Here is a 21010-nt window from a genome sequence, read left to right on the forward strand (position 1 = left end):
GTGTGTACAAATTCTATGGTGTAGCCTCTTTGTTATTCATCTAGGGTCTGGTATTTGTTCAAAAACAGAATATGCGAGAGAAGGAATGGATGATGAATGAACATACAAAACCATCAATTTTAATTTCCTATCATTTCTTTAAAAATTACTAACAAACTATGCACAATACTTGACCTTGTAATCATAATGCAACCCAACTGCCACCCTTCAAGAAGGATTTGGATACCCCTATTTTCAGGGTTAGCTGGTTTTACTGACTACACATAAGCAAGGGATCTTAGAAAAACCCATCTTAACTCACAGTCATATTTTTAGTGTGTTTTTTAACTTTCAGCTAAACAAATTTTGGGGTTCCTATCTCCCTTAGATGTCCTTATATTGACCTTGTTTTAGGCCATTGTGCTTTATTTGATTGTTCATTTTTGGATTTGGAGACTGATTCTAAGAACAGAATGGCAGCTTGACATGTAGTCAACCTGTCAGTCTTCTGGACATTGTGAAATATTCCACTGAGGCAACATATCATTGTATAAATAGAGCATTTTTGTTTATGCCCTTCAGGATCATCTCACATTTTTTTAAGGAAAGCATTGCTTTATTGAAGATATGTAGAGATCATTATTTCACATTATCAAATGAAACTTTTGCAGTCAATAGTTTAGGTGGCAGCCATTCCCTAGTTTGTTTTAGATGAAGAACTTTTAACTCTCCTTCACTTGAATTGTATTTCCTATTGTTTTGGATCCATGTCAATTATTATCAGACTTGGTGTTTTCCCAATTATTTTGTCCTTCTCCTATTTTTTCTGCTCAGTTTGAAGAGGTCCCACTGTTCTGGAGACCACATCGGACTTCCAACGATGCTCCCTTCCCAGGCCTATGCCAACATCTCCTTCTTCCAGCCACCTGCTTTCCTGATGATTGGCATCCCAGGGATGGAGGCTGTTCATGGCTGGATCTCCATCCCCTTCTTCACCATGTATTCTGTGGCCCTCACCGGAAACCAAATGATCCTCCTGGCTGTGAGGAAGACTCCCAGCCTGCACCAGCCCATGTACTACTTCCTGTCCATGTTGGCCCTCACTGACATGGGCCTCACCTTGTCGACACTGCCCACCACCCTGGCTGTGCTCTGGTTTGATCACAGGCTTATTGGCTTCAATGTCTGCCTGGTCCAAATGTTCTTCCTCCACTCCTTCTCTGTGGTGGAGTCATCGGTGCTCCTGGCCATGTCATTTGACCGCTTTGTGGCCATCTCCAACCCCCTGCGCTATGCTGCTGTCCTCACAAATAATGTCATCATCAGGATTGGGCTGGCCATTGTGGCTCGAGCCACTTTGTCCCTCTTCCCAGTACCCTTCTTGCTTAAGCGGCTGAACTTCTGCCCTAACAAGACCCTCCTGTCCCACTCTTTCTGTTTCCATGCTGATGTCATGAAACGGGCTTGTGCTGACATTACTGTCAACATCCTTTATGGACTCTATGTGGTTCTCTCCACAGTGGGTGTAGACTCCCTGCTTATTGTCCTATCTTATACTCTCATCCTTCACACAGTGATGGGACTGGCCTCTCCTCGGGAGCGCCTCCGGGCTCTCAACACCTGTGTTTCTCATATCTTAGCTGTGCTGGTTTTTTACATCCCTGTCATAGGTGTGTCCATGATCCACCGCTTTGGGAGACACCTGCCTCACATTGTCCATGCCCTGGTTGCCTATGTGTACTTGGTGATACCCCCTGTGCTCAACCCCATCATATACAGTATCAAGTCCAAACCCATCAGGGAGGCCATGATGAGGGTTCTGAAGAGAAAGGGCCAAGGCTGATGACACCAAGAAACAACCATAGTCTGTGAGGGGAACTCCTTGCCAGAGAGACTTACCTTATCCTCAGCAAGCCCTTATTCAGAGCCCTGACCCAGGCACATTGTCAAGAGTATGACAAGCAAATGGATATCTTCAGATAGATGGGGAAAGAACAGTCGGAATTCCCTCATTCACTCCTTGACTTAAGATGTTTTTTTCAGTAAACTTGGGCAATTAACTGTACTCAGCACTAGAGATTCTAAAGTGAACTAGGCCTAGTCTTTTCCCTCCACTGGAGAACAGAAGCTTGTAAATATGCGTTATAGTAAAAGGGTAGTAAGGTTGTGACAGGTACACACAAAGGGCTATAGAAATTCAGAAGAGGGTTTACTGACCCTGCCAAAGAGAAATGAAAAGGGAGTCAGATAGGAAGGAGACTGAAAGGTGAGTGGGAGTTTGTCAGTCAGAGAACAGGTAGGGCAGGGGTAGTACATATCAGATAAAGGGGCATGTTTGTGGGGGGACCTGAGGTGTAGAAGAATGTGGTGTGCTTGTGGAAAAGTGAGTGGCTCAGCATGAGATATGACTGTGTGTATTGGAAGTTCATAAGACAGAAACAAAAGATGGCAACTCTATAGAGCCTTTCAGACCTTATTGAAATGTTTGGTCTTCATTCTATGTTTCATAGTCAGCCATGGGAAGCTTTTGCATTATAGAAGTTGGCACAGGCTTAATCGTGTACATTGTATTAGAAAGGCAAAAGTGGAGATTGAGAAAAAGAAGGTAGGGAAACCCATTAGGAGTTTGTTATAATAGTCTAGGAAAAAGAGAATGGAGGCTAAAATTGTCAGAAGTATCAAGAATGGAGAAAAGTAGATGTATTTTTAAATTATCTCTAAATGTCTTCTCTCTGTCCACTGAGAATGCCCGGTAGCTATGAGGTCCACAGAAACGAGCAGAGCTGGCATCCACCTACTCGTTGCTAAATTCCATCCCCCACTCAGAAGAACTTGGGATCCTTACAGAAATTGCTGATTCCAAGAATGAAGCAGGGAACACAGAATGATACTGGAACAATTTGTGTCTGAAAGCAAGAAAGAACACAAAGACAATAGGCCCAGGAAAAAAATAGACAGAAGCTGATATGAAGGGGATAACAGAACAAAAGTGGGGCAATTTGAATATTAAAAATAATTTCGACAAGAATGGATTATAACAAATTGATTTTTAAATCATGAGTCCATAAAGATATTCTGAGAGGAAAAAAGGAAAAGAACAAAAAAGAAAAGAAAAACTTTCAGAGAAGATTCTGAAATGATTGATAGATACAGAGTCACCCTTTTTGCAACTTTTAATGTTGCAGTCATTTTAAACAAGATAATTGACAAATGTTTCAAAAATGTTGTAAAACAGCATTCATGCAACCTCAAAATATCACCGCACAGTTTACTTACTGAAGAAAAAAGAGTAGAATACACATTTACAATAAAGAGATTGGCACTTACTACATTAAACAAGTGCTCTGCCTTGGATAAACCAATCATAGGATAATCTGAGCATGTATGCTTCATGATATGAGTAATAAGAGAACAGTATCACCTTGTAGAGTTCTTGCTAAAAATGTTTAACCTAAACCGAACCATGGGGAAATATGGAAAGTAACATACACATACACAAGCACACACACAAACTGGGCTAAAGTCTTCAAAATCCACAGTGTTATTTAAAAAATACATATGGGGAAATGATGTACCTCAAGTGGTTGAATACCTGCTTCTCACATGGAAAGTTCCTGGGTTCAGTCTCTGCTGCCTCCAAAACCAAACAAGCAAACAAATGAAAAAACCATCTGGGGGAGAAGCGGCTGTGGCTCAATCAGTTGGGTTCTCATCTACAATATGGGAGGCCCTGAGTTTGCATCCTGGGGCGTCCTTGTGAAGACAGGCTCACCCACACGCTGCCGAGAGCCACCACCCCGGCGCTGCGGAGAGCTGGCACCTGGGCATCAGGAAGTGCCGCCAGGCCCGCAAGCGCCACAGAGACCCAACTCAGCAAGGTGACACAACAAATAGGGAGACAAGCAAAAAATGCAAAAGAGCACACAGCAAATGGACACAGAGCAGAGAGCAAGCAAGCCTCGAGGGGGAATAAATTTTAAAATAAAATAAAATACAGCCCCAAAAGAATGCACAGTGAATGGACACCAAGAACAGACAGCATGCAAAAAGCCACAAGTGGGGGGTAATAAAAGTTTTAAAAATCAACTCAGTGGAGCAGATGTGGCTCAGTGGTTGAGTGCTGGCTTCCCACATGCAAGGTCCCTGGTTAAAGCCCTGGTACCTCAAAAAATAAAATTAAAAAATATATTTATATTTAGGTGGATTAATCTAGAGTAAAAGAAATCAAGCAGATATAACAACCAAATACTAGCATGCATTATTATTTATTGGTAAATAATAATCAAGCAATAGGTATAGAAGTCATTTTTAGGACAAGAGTGGGAAGTCAAATATGTATTGCATATTTTTTTTATTGATTTTGTAAAAATATTACATTAAAAAAATATGAGGTCCCATTCAACCCCACCACCCCCACCCCACCACTCCCCCCTCAGCAACACTCACTCCCATCATCATGACACATCCATTGCATTTGGTAAGTACATCTCTGGGCATCTCTGCACCTCATGGTAAATGGTCCACATCATGGCCCATACTCTCCCACATTCCATCCAGTGGGCCCTGGGAGGATTTACAATGTCCAGTGATTGCCCCTGAAGCACCATCCAGGGCAACTCTAAGTCCCAAAAGCGCCTCCACATCTCATCTCTTCCCGCCATTCCCCATACCCATCAGCAATCATGTTCACTTTTCCCACTCCAATGCCACCTTTTCTCTGTGGACCTTGGATTGGTTGTGTCCGTTGCACCTCTATGTCAAGAGGAGGCTCAGATTCCACATGGATACTGGATGTAATCCTCCTGCTTTCAGTTGTAGGCACTCTAGGCTCCATGATGTGGTGGTTGTCCTTCTTCAACTCCATCTTAGCTGAGTGAGGTGAGTCCAAATCAGACTGTAGGAGCTGAAGTCTGTTGAGGCTCAGGGCCTGGCTATCATATTGTCAGTCCAGAGGTTCAAATCCCCTAAATATGTCTTAAACCCCAACACCAACTACAATTCCAGTAAAGTAGCATGAAAGTCTTGTGAAAAGAGATCCCATCTGAGTCCGATTATTGCATATTGATGATATATTAAGTTAAAATAGTATTCTTTGGTGTGAAAATGATATTGTGGTTATGTAAAACAATCTATCATAGGAAATGCCTGCTAAATATTTAGTTGTGAAGGACTGGAATGTCTACAGGTCACGTTCAAGTGAGTCAGAAGAAATAGTGGTGTAGGGGATAAAGGAGGGATAAAGAGAAGGCACTTTTGATTAAAATTTATCTGTCCAGGTGATGGGAACACAAGTGTTCATTATAATATTCTTTGGACTTTGTATTAGTTTTGAGTTTTAAGGAATTATAGGATTTAAGGAATATATAATTACCTACACTGACACCTATACCTATACCTACACATAAACACTTGTATTTTCTTGCCCAGGGTCCTCCTATATTTCAGAAGAAACAGGACACTCTCTTTGATAATTGCTTAACAATGCTGGGGTAAGACCTAAGACTAAGCCTGGATGAGATCATCCATCAGTGTTAGGAATGTGGAGCTAGAATGCACAGGAAGCAAAGTAGACCAGACTGTGATTTCCATTAAGACTGAACTTAAGACTGGCCTCTCCCACCCCAAGCCAAGTTAGGGGTTTCAACGGTAATCCCTTAATACCCTGTGCTTCCGTACATGTAATACTTAACCCTCCGTATTGTAAATTATTAAAAATCACACATAATACTGTGAAATCTTTGAGGCAGGGACCATAGACCATGTTTCATTTATCCTTGTGCCCTCAGTGCTTAATTTTGGCTTGGCACAAAAAAGTTCAACACTCGGTGAATTTTTTTTTTTTTTAATTTTGAATGAATGAGTGAAGGACAGTGAAAGAATATAACATACAGTCCATGGATCTGGTCAAAATTTCTCTGGGGCAGGACATAACAATCCTCCTCCAGATTTCCTCCAAATGTAGGCAGCAGAAGGATGCACCCACAAGGGCACACCTCCTGGCATTGGGCCATAGTAACTGGCAGAGCTTTGTTCTTACAGGAGGAGATGAAAGGTCCCATCTTCTGTATCCTGTTCCTTCATCTCCTTTTCTCTGTTTTCTCAGCAACTTGTACACAATGCTGTTAGAGCACTTATCTCATTCTATTGAAAATGTCCTTTTTTTATCCATGTCCTATTCTAGTTCTATGAGGGCAGCACTGAGGTCTGATTTGCTAAGTGCCTTTATTCAGTGAGAATTACTTGGTTAAAGGCTTGACCCAGGGGTGCCTTTATGGATGTTGCTTGAACAAACCTATTTATGAATCATATTTACTGATGAAATAACCTGAGATTTATGCATTCATTTATTCAACAACTAGTTACTAAGCTCTCACCACATTCCAGGCAATGGTAGCTATAGATGTAGCCCATCACACATGTGGAGCAATTATGCATCCCTTACTCCAAAAAGTTACCTCCTTGCTCAAGAATGTATTCTACCAGCTGTCCACTTTTGCCTGAGATTATAGGACTAAGGAAAAGACTCGAACCTTTGGTTACACATCTTAGTATTCACCTCTCAAAACTCAGTTTCACTGGGATAGGCATGTGCTTATTCAGCAGTTATCCTAAAGAGACACCCAACCAGGCAATTTCCTCAATAGCAGGGACCTTGGGGAGAAGTGACATTGAAACAAGAGGCCAATTTTGTGAAACATAAGTGTACACTTAAGGTGCTTCTAAAATCCAGCCTGGGACCTTTCCATGTTTTCAATTTGGTTCAGTTTACCTGAATGAAAGGAGGCCTCTGAGGATGGAGCAAGACAGCAAGGAAAACCACCTAGGTTTGAAGACACGCCGCATCTCTAAGGATAACATAAACAGAGATTTTTGCCCCCATTCAGCTCTCTTTCTTTTAGGGTGCTTTACTTCCCCGTCTCATGGTATGCAATACATATTTCCTGTTGAACACAATGGAGCTTTCACAATTTCATGTGGGGACCAATCAGAGAAAATGGAGCTGCTTAGCCAGTTTGAATATTCTCGGGGGCCAAGGAGGAAGTGGAGGGAAATAGACACTGCTGAACCTGTATGTCTGAAAAGCTGTAATCTGAAGGGACCAGAAAGGGTTCTGTGTGACTCCAAGGGGCAGAGCTGATAACACTGAGGAGCACAGTTAAAGAGAAAGATTGGCATGTCCAGTAAAATCCTATACAGATGTTATAGGATGGAATGGGTGCCCCTTGAACCAGAGAGATGAGGTTTCTGGCCCTCCTCTTGCCTTCACAGTTCATATGCTCAAAAATTCTACATCCCTCAGGAATCTCCATCTGAATATGCACACCTCTCACGTTTCCTATTGCCTAGGAATAACTAAGTAGAGAACCTCCTCCCTGGCTCCTGGCTTGAGTATCCTGAGGGAGAGGCAACCTACCAAGGCATCCTGCCAGTGGTATAAAGACAATACCTCAGCTGCAGAGTCCTGGACTCCCACAGGATGTGGAGGAGTAGGGTAGCCAAGGACAACAAGCAAGGTGAGTGGGTTGGGACCTGAGAGAACCCCGTATAATATTAAAAATGACAGGGTCCTGGATTACAAGGCTAAAATCCCTTGGTCATTTGCTACCATGTAGAGGAGCAAATGGTGTGTCATGAGCAGCTGTCAGAAGCAGAACTTCTATAAACAGTAGGTCTGCACCCCTAGATAAGATACAGAGAGTGGAGGAGGTTACTTTCTTGTGGTTCAGGGGATTTCCCAATTCAAATAATGATTCAGAATCCCAGACTACATGTCCCAGCAGATTAGATGATTTCCCTAAAATATGGAAAAAGAATAAAGATTTCTTAAAGTCCCATGTTATTCAGGGACATTCAGGGAATGATCTGAGGCTGACTGTTTTTTTAGTATCTCAACTCTCAGTTTGAATTTGCCCTTCACAGTCTTCTGAGTGTGAAGAGCTTTGAGTTAAACACTTGGCATTGAGGAAAAGGAGAAGCATGATAGATTCATCCTTCTGCTTCCTGGCAATTCAACTTTCCCAGACATTAACAACCACAGACTCACAGAATCCTACACTGTTATTTGATTTAAAGGCCATCCACATGTTTACTATTTGCCCAAGGGAGAGTTATTATTTTTAAATAGCTGAGTCCTGGAAATGAAAAAAGAAGACCAAATCTGGCCTTATGATATTTACTATTAATACCTACTTATTTTGTGTGAGCCATGAAATATGACAAATGAGCATTTTAGTAAAAGAATAAAACAAAAGAAACAACAACCTTATTTTAATACAAAATGCCTTCTCAGTGTCAGGTTCCTCATAATAATATAATATAAAAATATATGTCAAAGGATGGAAAGACCATTATCAGAAGACAGAGAGAAATTTGCTTGATATTGCAAGACGTGCTCCCAATTTTTGGCAATATTTTTTAAAGGTACCCTATGAGTTCTCAACTCCTTATAATATTTAAGCTTTGGAACCTTCTATTATAGCTGGGAGCAGTAGATCAGAAAATTACCCAGAATTGCATAGGAACTACGAAATACGGCATAAGGACAAGTTCTAAGACAAGGGAGAGAAGGCTTATGAATCACTTTATAGTAGTTAAAACAATGCAGAATGAAAGGAAAGGAACTGTAATTCCAGGTAAGCATTATGTTCAGATCTCTGCAAGAGAGAATTCACCTTCTATTCTGATTAAAACTACAAGTAACAGATAACATTTCCTAGACTGACCTCAAGTAAATTCAAATAAAACTGAACCTTAGTTTTATTAATTGAGGAGAGCCACTGGGCTTTACTGTAGAAAAATACATAGCATGAGTTATGCATATGCATGTTAGAGAAATTCTAGGGTTGGAGTGGAAGGGAATGATGTTTATGGAAGGGTCATTCAGCTTTTCATTCACTTACTTATTAATTGCTTGTCCCTGTTAAAAAAAAGTGTTTACCTTTTAGACAGGTACAAAAATTTTTAAATCATTAAAATCAGAAATAAATAAGATTGAATGAGTTTTCTGGGGAAAAATTTGTTGTGGATCGATAAAAAGGAAAGCAAGAATGCGGAGATAATCAGCACAAAAAAATTTAAATAACTCTGCTAAAACACCCCAAATGGTCACAATAAAGAGTAAATGGAAGATTTTTGGAAAAATAGGAAAGGGTTTAATCTGCAAAGCCTCAAATAATGCCACCATGGCTCATCAGATGTAAACAAGCTCTTCCAATCCCATACTAGGGATCTCCCATATCTAGTATACCCCATGGAAATTTCAGGTAGGCTGAGACAGTTGAAAAGGAAGCTAAATTCAGGAAGTCCTGAATTTGAATTTGAACTCTGTTACTTCCAGCCTAGAGGAAGTCTCTAAAGTTGTCATCAATGTTTTTGTTTCTTTTCATAATCATTTTTGTTGTTACTGTTATTAGTTTTTTAAAGAGAATACAATAATGATAACTACCTGACATGGATGTTTTTGAAGCTGAGAGGTATTATTTACAAACAACAAACAAAAAGAGGAGAAGTCTAGTGTCCAGCACATAAAAGACATTCAATAATTGATAAATTAGCAAATTAATTACTAGAATGAAACTCCCTGAATAAGAAAGTCTCCTACATTTATGTCTTTATTTCATGCTTTCAGTGATGCTCGTGGAAATTCTAACTTTGGGAAGAGACTTCAAAGTCCGTGGCACTGCAGTTTCAGTTCTCTCAGTTATAGCAGAAGATGCCAATGCTGAGCATTTTATAGGGAAGCACACTCCTAGGTACATGGAGATCTTAAGATAGGTGCTCTAAGGGACACACAACATCTTTGACTGGCATTCTAAAGATTATGGGGAATGCTGAATGAATGATGTGAGGAAATGATTCCTTTAAGGAAATTTGGAGCCTGGATTGGGAGGGCCTCCAATGACCCAAAGTGATATTCTCTGGGCTAGGTACCAAAACTCTTTTAGCACCTATTTCCATGTTTAATCAGGGACTTTACCATTATTAGAGTTGGTTGAAAGAGAACGTCCTAGGATTTATAGTCACCCCTTCCAATACCAGAGAAAAAGGTCTTGAGTTTAATAGCTGGTTTGTTATGAGAGCCACCATTTTCTACTCTATTTAACTCAATAATTTCTTCCCTGTCACATTAGCCAAGATAGTTCCCTTCTCTATCATGCAAGGTAATCTTCAGAATCCACTGAGATAATAAATGTGAAAGCACTTAGAGTCTTGCAAAATGCAGCATCAATGGAATAAATATAATAATGATAGTGATGATTATGGTGGGCATTTATAGAGTGCTTAACATTTCAGAAGATAATTAACAAACATCATCTCATATACATCAGACAGGTATTGCATGGTAGAATGGAAACATTATAAAATTTAGAGATGGAAACAAATTTATACCCATTTCATTTATTTATTTTCTGGTAATCATGGAGAATTTATATTAAACTATCCCACAAATCCTGCATTTCTTTGAAGTTCCTTTGCAAATTCCTGAAAGAGTTAGGAATACATAGCATGGACTAAGTAAAGGGGATAAACTTCATGGAAAAACCTACACAGAAAAAATAAATGTCACTCTAATGACAGGTGTTCTGTTAATGTCCTTGTCTGCCCATATTGAAGAGGTGACATTGTTCTAGAGTCCTCATCTGCCTTCCAAGGATGCTACCTTCCCAGGCCTATGCCAACATCTCCTTCTTCCAGCCACCTGCTTTCCTGATGATTGGCATCCCAGGGATGGAGGCTGTTCATGGCTGGATCTCCATCCCCTTCTCCTCCATGTACTCTGTGGCCCTCGCTGGAAACTGCCTGATTCTCCTGGCTGTGAGGAGGACCCCCAGGCTGCACCAGCCCATGTACTACTTCCTGTCCATGCTGGCTCTCACTGACATGGGCCTCACCTTGTCCACACTGCCCACCACCCTGGCTGTACTCTGGTTTGATCACAGGCTTATCGGTTTCAATGCCTGCCTGGTCCAGATGTTCTTCCTCCACTCCTTCTCTGTGGTGGAGTCATCGGTGCTCCTGGCCATGTCATTTGACCGTTTTGTGGCCATCTCCAACCCCCTGCGCTATGCTGCTGTCCTCACTAATAATGTCATCATCAGGATTGGGCTGGCCATTGTGGCTCGAGCCACCGTGTCTCTCTTCCCAGTGCCCTTTTTGCTTAAACGTCTAAATTTCTGCCCTAACAAGACCCTCTTGTCACACTCTTTCTGTTTCCACCCTGATGTGATGAGAACAGCCTGTGCTGACATCACCATAAACATCCTTTATGGGCTCTATGTGGCTGTTTCTACTGCAGGCATAGACTTTCTGCTCATCGTCCTGTCCTATACCCTCATCCTGCGTACAGTCCTGGGGATGGCCTCTCCCCAGGAGTGCCTTCGGGCCCTTAGCATTGTGTCTCCCACATTTTGGCTGTGTTTGTCTTCTTTATCCCAGTCATCACCATGTCCATGATCCACCGTTTTGGGAGGCACTTGCCTCATATTGTACATGCCTTGGTTGCCTACGTGTACCTGGTCATACCGCCTGTTCTAAACCCCATCATCTATAGTGTCAAATCCAAGGCAATCAGGGGGCCCATGATCAGGGTGCTGAGGGGGAAATGCTGAGTTGATGATGCTTGCAAGTGTGGGGGCCCTAAAAAGAGGTCAAATCTTGAAATCAATTCTTGGATACATCAAGTCGTAAAAAGAACTTTGGTATGTGAACCTGGGTAAAGAGTGTAAATAATGCTTAGTAACTGTTTTCATTTACTACTCTTCTAATTCTTTTACAAATATTTTCTCAATACCTCTTGAATTAAATGGAAATAATTTAGTACCTAGCTTACAGTAATTTTGGTGATGATAATATATGCAGTAATGTTGTAAATACCAATAAAGATAATTTATTCTTAGATTAATCAATCATTCATTCATTAGGACACATATCTGATCAATGTCTATTCTGGGCTAAATTGTATCCCCCTAAAAGATATGCTCAAATCTATCCAAGAAGCAACCTTCTTGGATAGAGGATCTGTAGACATAACCAAGTTAAGATGAAGTCTTACTGAATAAGGGTGAGCACAGATGTGAAGACTGGGGTCCTTAAAAGAAGCCCAGAAAAGATACAGTATAGACCCAGAGGGAAGCCAGCAAGGTGTAGACAGAGGCAGAGTTGGAGTTATGCTGCCACACGCCAAGGAACACCAAGGATTGCTAATGAACAGCAGAAGCTAGGAAGACGCAAGGAAGGATTCCTTCTTTGAACTTTCAGAGAACATGGGGCCCTGCAAACACCTTGACTTCACATTTGCAGCCTTCAGAAGAGTGAGGGAATGAACTTGCATTGTCCTAAGACAACCCTTGGAAGCAACTACCATGCCCCTTCTGTGCATACTCATGGTTCTGAGGACTCAGAATGTGTAACCTCTAAAGAAATATACTGAACAATCTCAGTCACAGGGTTCAGGGTTTTCTGAAGGGTCTGTTTAGGCTGGATCCTTTCAAAAGGAGAGGCGTACTTTATAGATGAGAGAATATGGAATGTCATGGGAAAGTGGGAAATTGTAGTGAGAAAAGGGACTTTGCAAATGAAATAATCAGCAGGTTTGCTTTCCAAAAAGAGCAAATGGTTAAGTATGACTAGACAAGAGAGTAAGAGAGGGAAGTGGCAGAAAATGAGGTTGTAGTGAAAGGTAGGTCTCAAGCAAGTAAAACTTGTTTAATCTCTGCTAAGAATAGATCTGATCCTGGCCATGTGTTGGCTATGGTGGACCATACTCCAATCTGAAGGGCAGGGGGATCTTAAAGGAATCCATCTACTTTTATACAGCACTCACTATCTCCTGAGTTATATTCTACTGATGATGAATGTGCAACTACTGCTTTCTTCTTTTTTGTCTTTACATCCCCAGCAGACAAGGCCTAGCAAAGAGTTTATGCTTGGTGACAGATTGCCAAAGTGATTCTTCCTAAAATTAAATAGCCAGAAACACTCAGAATAAAACTCAAGATTCTGGGACTGACTGGCACATTAACTAGATATACTTTCTTGCAGTACTTCTTTGTAAATTCAAACAGATTGTGATTTAGACAGGTAGAAAGAATATCAGAACTGACATAAAAAAAAATTTAGTCTAGTACTAAATTTGTTATTATTCGTGTCTGTGTTCTTCAAAACACTCTTTCAAGTCTGAGTTTTACTTTCAGCATTTGAGAAATGGAGCTAATAATACTTTCTCCATTCTGCTGCAAGTGTAATAAGAGAATAAAAGGGGGAAAAGAAGTATATGAAGTTTTTGAAACTGAAAATCGACAAAATATTTTTAAGCAAATATAGTTCCCACAGTTTCCTCTCTTCACCTATATTTGATAGTATATGACAGAATTTGAGAAAAACAATGCCACAACTAATGGTCAATATTTTGGCAGCTCATCCTAAGAAAGGAAAACTAATGTGGACATAGAAGGAGTGAAATTAAGAATTTAAATGGCAGGTAATTTGGAGATCACCTCCATTCTAAATTTCAAAAGTAACAGGACTATATATAAGAGGCTTAATTTGCATTGTTTTAGAAGCAAATCTTGAGATGATATTTAATTACAAGAAGAATATTGGGAGAGATTCCCATGAAGTATTGTTAGAATAGTAGAGAAGGGAAAAAAGGAAGTGAAGAAAACCAATAGGGTAAATAACAGAGTAGGGCTTCACATTCAGTGGGGAAATTTGGCACACATTGTAGTAAAAGCCTCTGAGTTATTCCACTTAAGGGACAAGGATGCAGGGATATTTATCCTCCAACTGCAATTCATCATTAGCTTAGAGTTGCCCGCTAACACTTCATGTCTTCCTCTCTGTAGATGGAGAGAAAACCTTCAGGTTTTCAGGAGTCACAGAGGATTGCAGTAGGATGCTGTCAGCATATCCTGACTGAGAGCAAATGGGAGGGATGGCCATAGTGTACTCCACATCCTTCATCTTGTGCCACACAGATCCATGTATGCTTCATGCTAAATAAGTTAACTATATCCCATCACTGACTCTTCAAAGTGGCAGAAACTGCAAAATAAAGAAAAAAGATTTAAAACAAAATATCTAGAGGAAGAAACTGTAGAACCCTCTTGGATTTTCCCAAATGCAGAATTAATATTTTTCATCTCCCCCTTCTTTCATCCATTCTAGATTCTGATCACTTATGGTCAGACTTCTGCTCACCCACTTGTTTTCCCTAATAGCAAACAACCCAGACCTTTATATCTGAGAAGTGTAAGCCTCTGTTTACAGTCCCCATAACACACCATGGCTGCTGCAACTATCCATTTAACCTTATCACTACTAATTGAAACACCAAAAAAATGCCCCAGTGTGTTCCTGAATTCCAAGGATGATCTTGCATGCCTCCATTATGTAGTAAAAAACCTAGATTCCTCATGATAACCATGGTCAATTGTTCCTGTCTGTATAGCAACTCATTCTTTGCCTGCATGTTTACTAACAGGAGAAGCCCAGAATACCCAAAATTCAGCCATAGTATTAGGTTTAGTGGAACCCTTACTGTGCCTCTGATAAAAGCATCCCTTTGGAGAAGAAACACAACTAGACACACTATCTAAAATTTAAAGGACAGGAAACACAGATTCCAGAGGTAGGGCAGTCTGTAGTTTCCAAAAAGTAGCCACAGCAATATTCATGTCTCACATGTTCTTCTAGAACTTTGCCATTGCCTTACCAAGATATGAAATCTATTCATTATGGTAAACAAATAGAGTTAGGTGTAACTGATGCTGTGTGACTTCCAAGAGTAGGTCATAAAATGAGACACTTTCTGCCTCTATCTCTCTCGGGACACATATCTTTGGAGATTTTTTTTACCATGTTCAAAATATGGCTACCCTCAAGCCTTTAGGTGAGAGACATCATGTGTCAGAACTTCATAAAAATATGGATGCTGGATGAGTGCTAGCTGTTCCAGGCCCCCGTTTTAAAATGGTAGTGTCTATATTAGTTATCAGCTGTGCCTTTAAAAGGCATTCAAACATTTTATCTGGCCAGCAGTTTGTAGATGATATGGCATAGTGAGGGACAAGCAAAGCCTGAGCTCATGCCCATTGTCACCTGCTGACCATAAATTAATAGTGACTCAAGGCAATACTGGGTAAGATCCCATAAAAGTAAATTAGCCACTCTATGAACTCTTTAACAGCAGTGCTGCTAAGGCATGTAGGCAAGAAGACAAGCCCATACCCAGCATATGCGTCAATTTCAGGAAGGAGAAATCATTGCTTCCTCCAGGGTATAAAGTATCAAATTTTATCAACAAGCTACCAAGGATGGATTGTTGCCACCTTTTCATATGACTTACTTGTGTTGTTCTCTGATATTGACAGGTCAGACATTCTGCAATGGCAGTAATGGGGTTGGCCCTGGTAAAGGTTTATGCTGTTGGACCTTTGCATAGTTGTCATCCCTGCCACCATGGCCACTCAGTTCAAGGGAGCAGTGTACAAGACCTGGAGGAAGTAAGTATATAGGATTTTTCACCTCCTCAGGATAAGTCATCCTGCCCCTGTTTATTCAGGGCTTCCTTAGAGAGGGAGACTCTCTGGTGGGCACTGATGTGAGACATATAGATCTACATATTTTAGTTAGCATTGTCATATAGCCAACTACATGTTTTTCCTCAGATTTCTTAGACCTTCATCTTCTACTATGTCTTCTTGTGGGTCCTTGACCAACTACTCAAGCTACTTCCACTGCTCTGGAATCCACATGTATCCTTACTTCAGGCTACTTTCCTCTGCACCAAGTTGATAACCAGGCATGATACACCTAATCTTGCCTAGTAGTTGGAGATCCCCACATTACCGGTTTTCAAGGCCACTTCTGACTGAGGCTGTAGTGAGGCAACATTCTTTGTTGACTTCCACCCTCTTATGAAGCTACTACACCAGAATAGGGCCCAGGTTTCTTGCTCTTCTATCAAGTAAATATAGGAAGATCCCCATGAGGTCTTAGATGAAATTTAAGGGAGAGGCAAGATAACATGAAAGTCTAGACCATCTATTTTTTTAACTTAGTTGTTCCCCCTGGACTTGTATCAGTTCTTTCATATAATTTGCCTTTACCATTTGACTATAGCAATATAATATAGGCAATTTTAGTCACAGTTATTTTATATCCCCTTTATTGGGTATTTAATCTCTACTAGGTCAAGCAACATTCCAACACCTGTTTTTTGAACAGAGAAAACTCTTCTAAGGACACCATGGCCTTGTTCAAGGACCTCAAGGGTCTGTGCTGCAGCTTTCCTACTGGGGCTTGAAAGAAACCCCTTACCACATCTTTGTCACCACAGATACAACTTGGCAATATGGTTTCACCAGGTTATATGGTTCAAATAGCACAGTTGCTTGGATCACAGACCAAACATTCTGCAGAATGCTTCCTTTCTTTAGGCCCTCAAAATTGACAGCCTGATAAGTCATGTGACAAATGGGTCACAGACTATCCCCAAGTACATTATGAGCTATCTCCACAATCCAAAGAAGTATAACAAGTATTGTTGCCTCTTTTATGGTGGTCGGATGTGCAAGATGCAATAATCTGCCCATTACTTTGGAAAGGAAGTCCTGGAAGGCTACACATCACAACAGCTGTAAGAAAACCACTGATATGGAAGACTTCAGAATTTCTGAGGACTTTATCTCCCACTCTGTGGTGCACCTATGCTTTACCAAGGCATTCTCAGCACTTGCCACTTACTGGTCTCCAATGTCTAGGTCAAATATTGTAAGATCCATGTCTAGGCATGCTCTTTCAGTTATTTTGGTGACTAGACCCTTTCCTTCTGTGACAAAGGCGTCTTTTCTATTCTCAGGACCTACAGAGTCTTCAACCTAATTACTCGTTCCAAGCAGTCTGACTACAATTTTGGCTAACTCTGCTTTTTTCCAATAAATTGGTAAGATACTCTTCCTAAAAAGGAGATACCAAATATAGATAGCCACTGAAGCTTCAAAATCTGTTGAATGCATGTCTTAGATATACTAAGCATGGACTAGTTAAGCAGAGAATCTCTATACTTCAGAGGGTTCCCATTGGTCACATTTCTAATTTCCCTGGACTTTCCTTTCTCCCCACTGCTCCTACAGCGTCCTCCATCCTTTTCACCCAATGTTCCCATCCCTTAGGTGGAACTCAACAGAAAGCAATTCCTCTGTGACCTAAGGCTTTTCCCTGATGTCCCTAGAAATTGGCTGCACTTCCCTGCAGCAGCGTAAAAGCTTAAAAGAAGAGAAACTTAACTTCAGGGGCTTCCTGTATTATTGCATATTGTGATACAACACAGCAACTTAGAGCAGCACCAGGGTGAGTAATCACAACCCAAACACAGACCCTTTTCTATTTCCAGAGTTCTGGAGGGCTCCTCTGCCAGCTGCTCCTGTCTTCCTCATAAAGAAAATTCAAAGGGATAGAAATGACTGACAGCAGAAATAGCAGGGCAATAAGGAGACTTGCCAGCAGTCTCGTATACTCTCCATTAGGGAGAGGACCACAAGGAGGTTCATTTCCTGTGTTGCAAGGATCAAGTATCTCAGAAAAGGGCTCTGAATCCCAAACCCATTCTAAAAATACAGGCATATATTGGTGCTCCAAAGCATAATGAATAAGAGGACCATTCAAATTCCTTCTGTACTAGCATTCAAGAAAATAGGAAGTTCATACTTGACAACCCAGAAGCATGGCCTACAGATTTATTTAGTGAATTTTTCATTCATTCATGCACCAAAACTTGACTAAATTCCTAATCTGTGCCATACATAGTGCTGAGTGAAGCCTTATCAGTGTGAATCAGAGTTAATGTCATTAGAAAGCTAGAACAAGTTGAGAAAAGAAAGAAATCAGAAATTATTGTTTAAAATTATTAAGTGAGACTTTTAATAGATGCAAATAAAAAACAGAAATAAAAAATTATTATCAAGGGGTTATTTTAGCAAAACAAAAAAATGATATAAGACAAACCTTTGGGATGGAGATTCAGAAGAATAAAAGACTAAAGGTAAAGAAGAAAAGTGAAAGAGAACACGATTTCAGAAATACTGGATCTTGTAATAATAGAATATCAGAGTGAGAAATAGAATTTAGCCCAATTTCCTGATTTTACAGATGAGGAAATTAAGAACATAAAGAGAAAGTGACATATTTTTAATAAGCCTTGCACCAAGTACCATCTGTGACAAGCAATGCAGCTTATTTGAAAGAACATAGTATTTGGTGCCAAACAAAACTAAGATAGACCATATCTACTGATCAGATATTTGACTTCTCTAAGCCTCGGGTTCTTTATCTGCAAAACTGGGTAAAATTAGATCTACTTCACAATGTTGTTTCGGAGCTGAGAGGCAGTGTATTAAAATTATTGGTATTGAACGTAATGTGGGAGTCACTCAAAAATAGTAGTAGTTATAATTGTTTTATTCATTGTTTAACATAATAAATGAATAAACTTTCCAGCAGCATACAATGATGTATTGGCATATCTGTATCCAGAAACCTCTTCTCTAATTCTTTATATTAAAAAAATTTGAAATGCATTGCATTTGCTTCATGGAGTATGTGAGTATTGCTGCAGCAATTATTAGACATGGAGAGAGAAACTAAAGGTCTCTTTGGCAGAAGTTTTCCCAGAAATTCTGATTCTAGAGGTTTTTAGGAACTATACCTACCAGTACTGAGCCCCAGCTTAATGTGCTGATGAACTGACCTAGAAAAATGATGATAAAATTCAGTGAAGCAGGCGTTGGCAATTCAACATGGTACCTGAGGAAGACTGAGCTGGCTGAGACAGCTTGAGCAATCTTAAAGGGGTTTAGGGGTGACGATATAATTTCAGGGAAAGGGTGCCAGCTAAGCATCTCTCCTAGAAACTATAAGAGAAACAATGAGATCATTATCAATTCACTTTGGATTGAACAATGGGAAAAGAACATATAGGTAAGGCATATTGAGCAGATAAAATAAACTGAGAAGACATCTATCAACTTAACAGTTTGCAGTAAGCTGTAAGGACACATTTGTCTGCAGAGGTTCCCAGTAGAGTTCACCAAGCAGGGTATGAATAGACTCAATACTTGAGATAATTTATTGACATGTTAGGAATTCACTGTTCAGAAATTTAAAATCCTTCATTGGAAATTCCTTCTAAATCCAGTTACCCCCACTTCACTCCTAGGGTATAATGCATGATTGCCTGGGAGAAAGCCTCATCCCTAACCCAGTCCTCCAAACCACCCACTCATCCTAGTTTCTGGAGGCTAAGGGACCACAGCTTATCTTTGGCTTCCTTTCCCTTCACGAGTTTATACACTTGCTTATTCATTCTTTAATTTATTCCCTTAAACAAGGAAATAGTGACTGTGACTCTACTCCGATCCAGCCACTGTATCAAGGTAAGGGCTCTGCGTTAGTGAATAGCACCATATGGCTTCTATATTCATGGAACTTATAGTGAGAGAGAGGGGGGAAAACTATCAGGAAAAAATCAATCATAGAATTTTAAAATGTGCTGAATGGTGTAAAGGAAACTAAAAATGCATGATACAAGAATGATGGAGGGAGCATTGGCTGAGGTCAGCTACTTAGAGTAGGGTCATTTCAAATAGCTCTCTAAGAAGATGATAATCAAAACCTGAAAACTGAGAAAGACCCAGGCAGAGCAGAGAGTGTACGCTGAACATAAAATCCTCAGAGTGAGGAAGGGGCTATCTATGATGTAAGGCTGGTATGGCTAAATAACACTGACCAATGGTAGGCTATCATATGGTAAGGTTCAAGATCATACAGGTCTGTAGGATATATCACTAGCATTTTATTAGTGTCTTTGGGATCCATTGAAGTATTTTAAGCAATGGAGTACCACATTCCTGAACCTCAGCTTAATTTCAAATGAAATAAGAGTAATCCTCTTGGGGTCTATATCGCAGGATAACCAAGTGGATAAAATGAATAATGTGTAGTGAAAAACTTTGAGAAAGTTTTCAACAAAGCAAAATAACAAAATTATGTCTGTGGTGCTTTGCATATTAAACATTTTTTCACATAGGATGTCTCATCTAAAGAAAAGGCCATATTAAGAGTTTGGATTTGGATTCAGACCTGAATTCAAATTTCAGCACTACAATATCCGAGACATTCACTCAGACCAGTCACTACAGCTCTTAATCCTCAGTGTCATCATCTGTATAATGGGACTAAAACTATTGCTTGCCCAAAGTCTGGTAATTCTGACTATGGAGAAATTCAATAAAAAATGCTTAAGCATAAATCATGAATATATTATACATAAAAGTATATTACACAAAATTCAAGGGCAAAAAAAAAGCAAAACAAGTGAGCTAGAAGAATTGGCTTCAGAAAGAGCAATGCCATCCATGGAAAAAACACAGCACCTGCTCACTCAGAATGTCTTTCTCTTTGGGACATCAAAAATCATTTCCCCATGATTTCCATATGTGATTCAACTGTCCTTCTCTCTTTCCAAACCTACATTCTCCACTTCTCCCTATAAACAAGAAAATGACAATTTAGGAAATAAATAGCCTCTGATTGGATTCCCTGAATACCAATTACTACTCCCTGCCAGAGAAAATCTCATTCCATCAACTCAGACCAAGCGTCAACCTCTGGGATACTGATCTTTTGCAGGATGGATGACATTACATCATATTAACATTACTCTCAGGACCTAGCATATGGCTGAATGGACCAGGTCATAAGAAAACTTTTTATTATTAAATGACAAAATCTAGTCAAATGTAATAGATTATCTAGATTACATATAGGAAATCAAGTAATAATAGGGAGTCAGCACAAAGTAGGGAATAAAAAAAGAATATGTAATCATTAATTTTTTACTCATTTTAATAAATGGTAGAACCCATTAGGGAAACTGATTTTTAGACTTTTGACTCAATACGAGATGCTCTTTCCTATCATCTTGGCTCATCTCAGTGTTTGTGCAGATTGAAGAGGTGACATCATTTTGGAG

The 21010-nt window shown here is 40.0% G+C and overlaps 2 protein-coding genes across 2 annotated transcripts; both read left to right on the top strand.

Annotated features, from left to right (window-relative positions):
• The first annotated feature begins 859 nt into the window (after positions 1-859).
• LOC101434757 (olfactory receptor 51I2-like) lies at positions 860-1822 on the top strand. The gene has a single exon (XM_004447173.2). The coding sequence runs from the start codon at positions 860-862 to the stop codon at positions 1820-1822; it is 963 nt and encodes a 320-aa protein (XP_004447230.2).
• Positions 1823-10632: 8810 nt separating this feature from the next.
• On the top strand, positions 10633-11588 carry LOC101434327 (olfactory receptor 51I2-like). Its single transcript, XM_004447172.2, is given in 2 exon segments — positions 10633-11368; positions 11371-11588. Coding segments are annotated over 2 exon segments (954 nt in total).
• The last annotated feature ends 9422 nt before the right edge of the window (positions 11589-21010 follow it).

The sequence above is a fragment of the Dasypus novemcinctus genome, chromosome 10 (assembly GCF_030445035.2).
Source record: "Dasypus novemcinctus isolate mDasNov1 chromosome 10, mDasNov1.1.hap2, whole genome shotgun sequence".
In the NCBI taxonomy this organism is placed as follows: Eukaryota; Metazoa; Chordata; class Mammalia; order Cingulata; family Dasypodidae; genus Dasypus; species Dasypus novemcinctus.

Bases quoted from the DNA above. Each gene is read 5' to 3' on its own strand.
- LOC101434757 (XM_004447173.2), top strand. From the start codon at position 860: ATGCTCCCTTCCCAGGCCTATGCCAACATCTCCTTCTTCCAGCCACCT.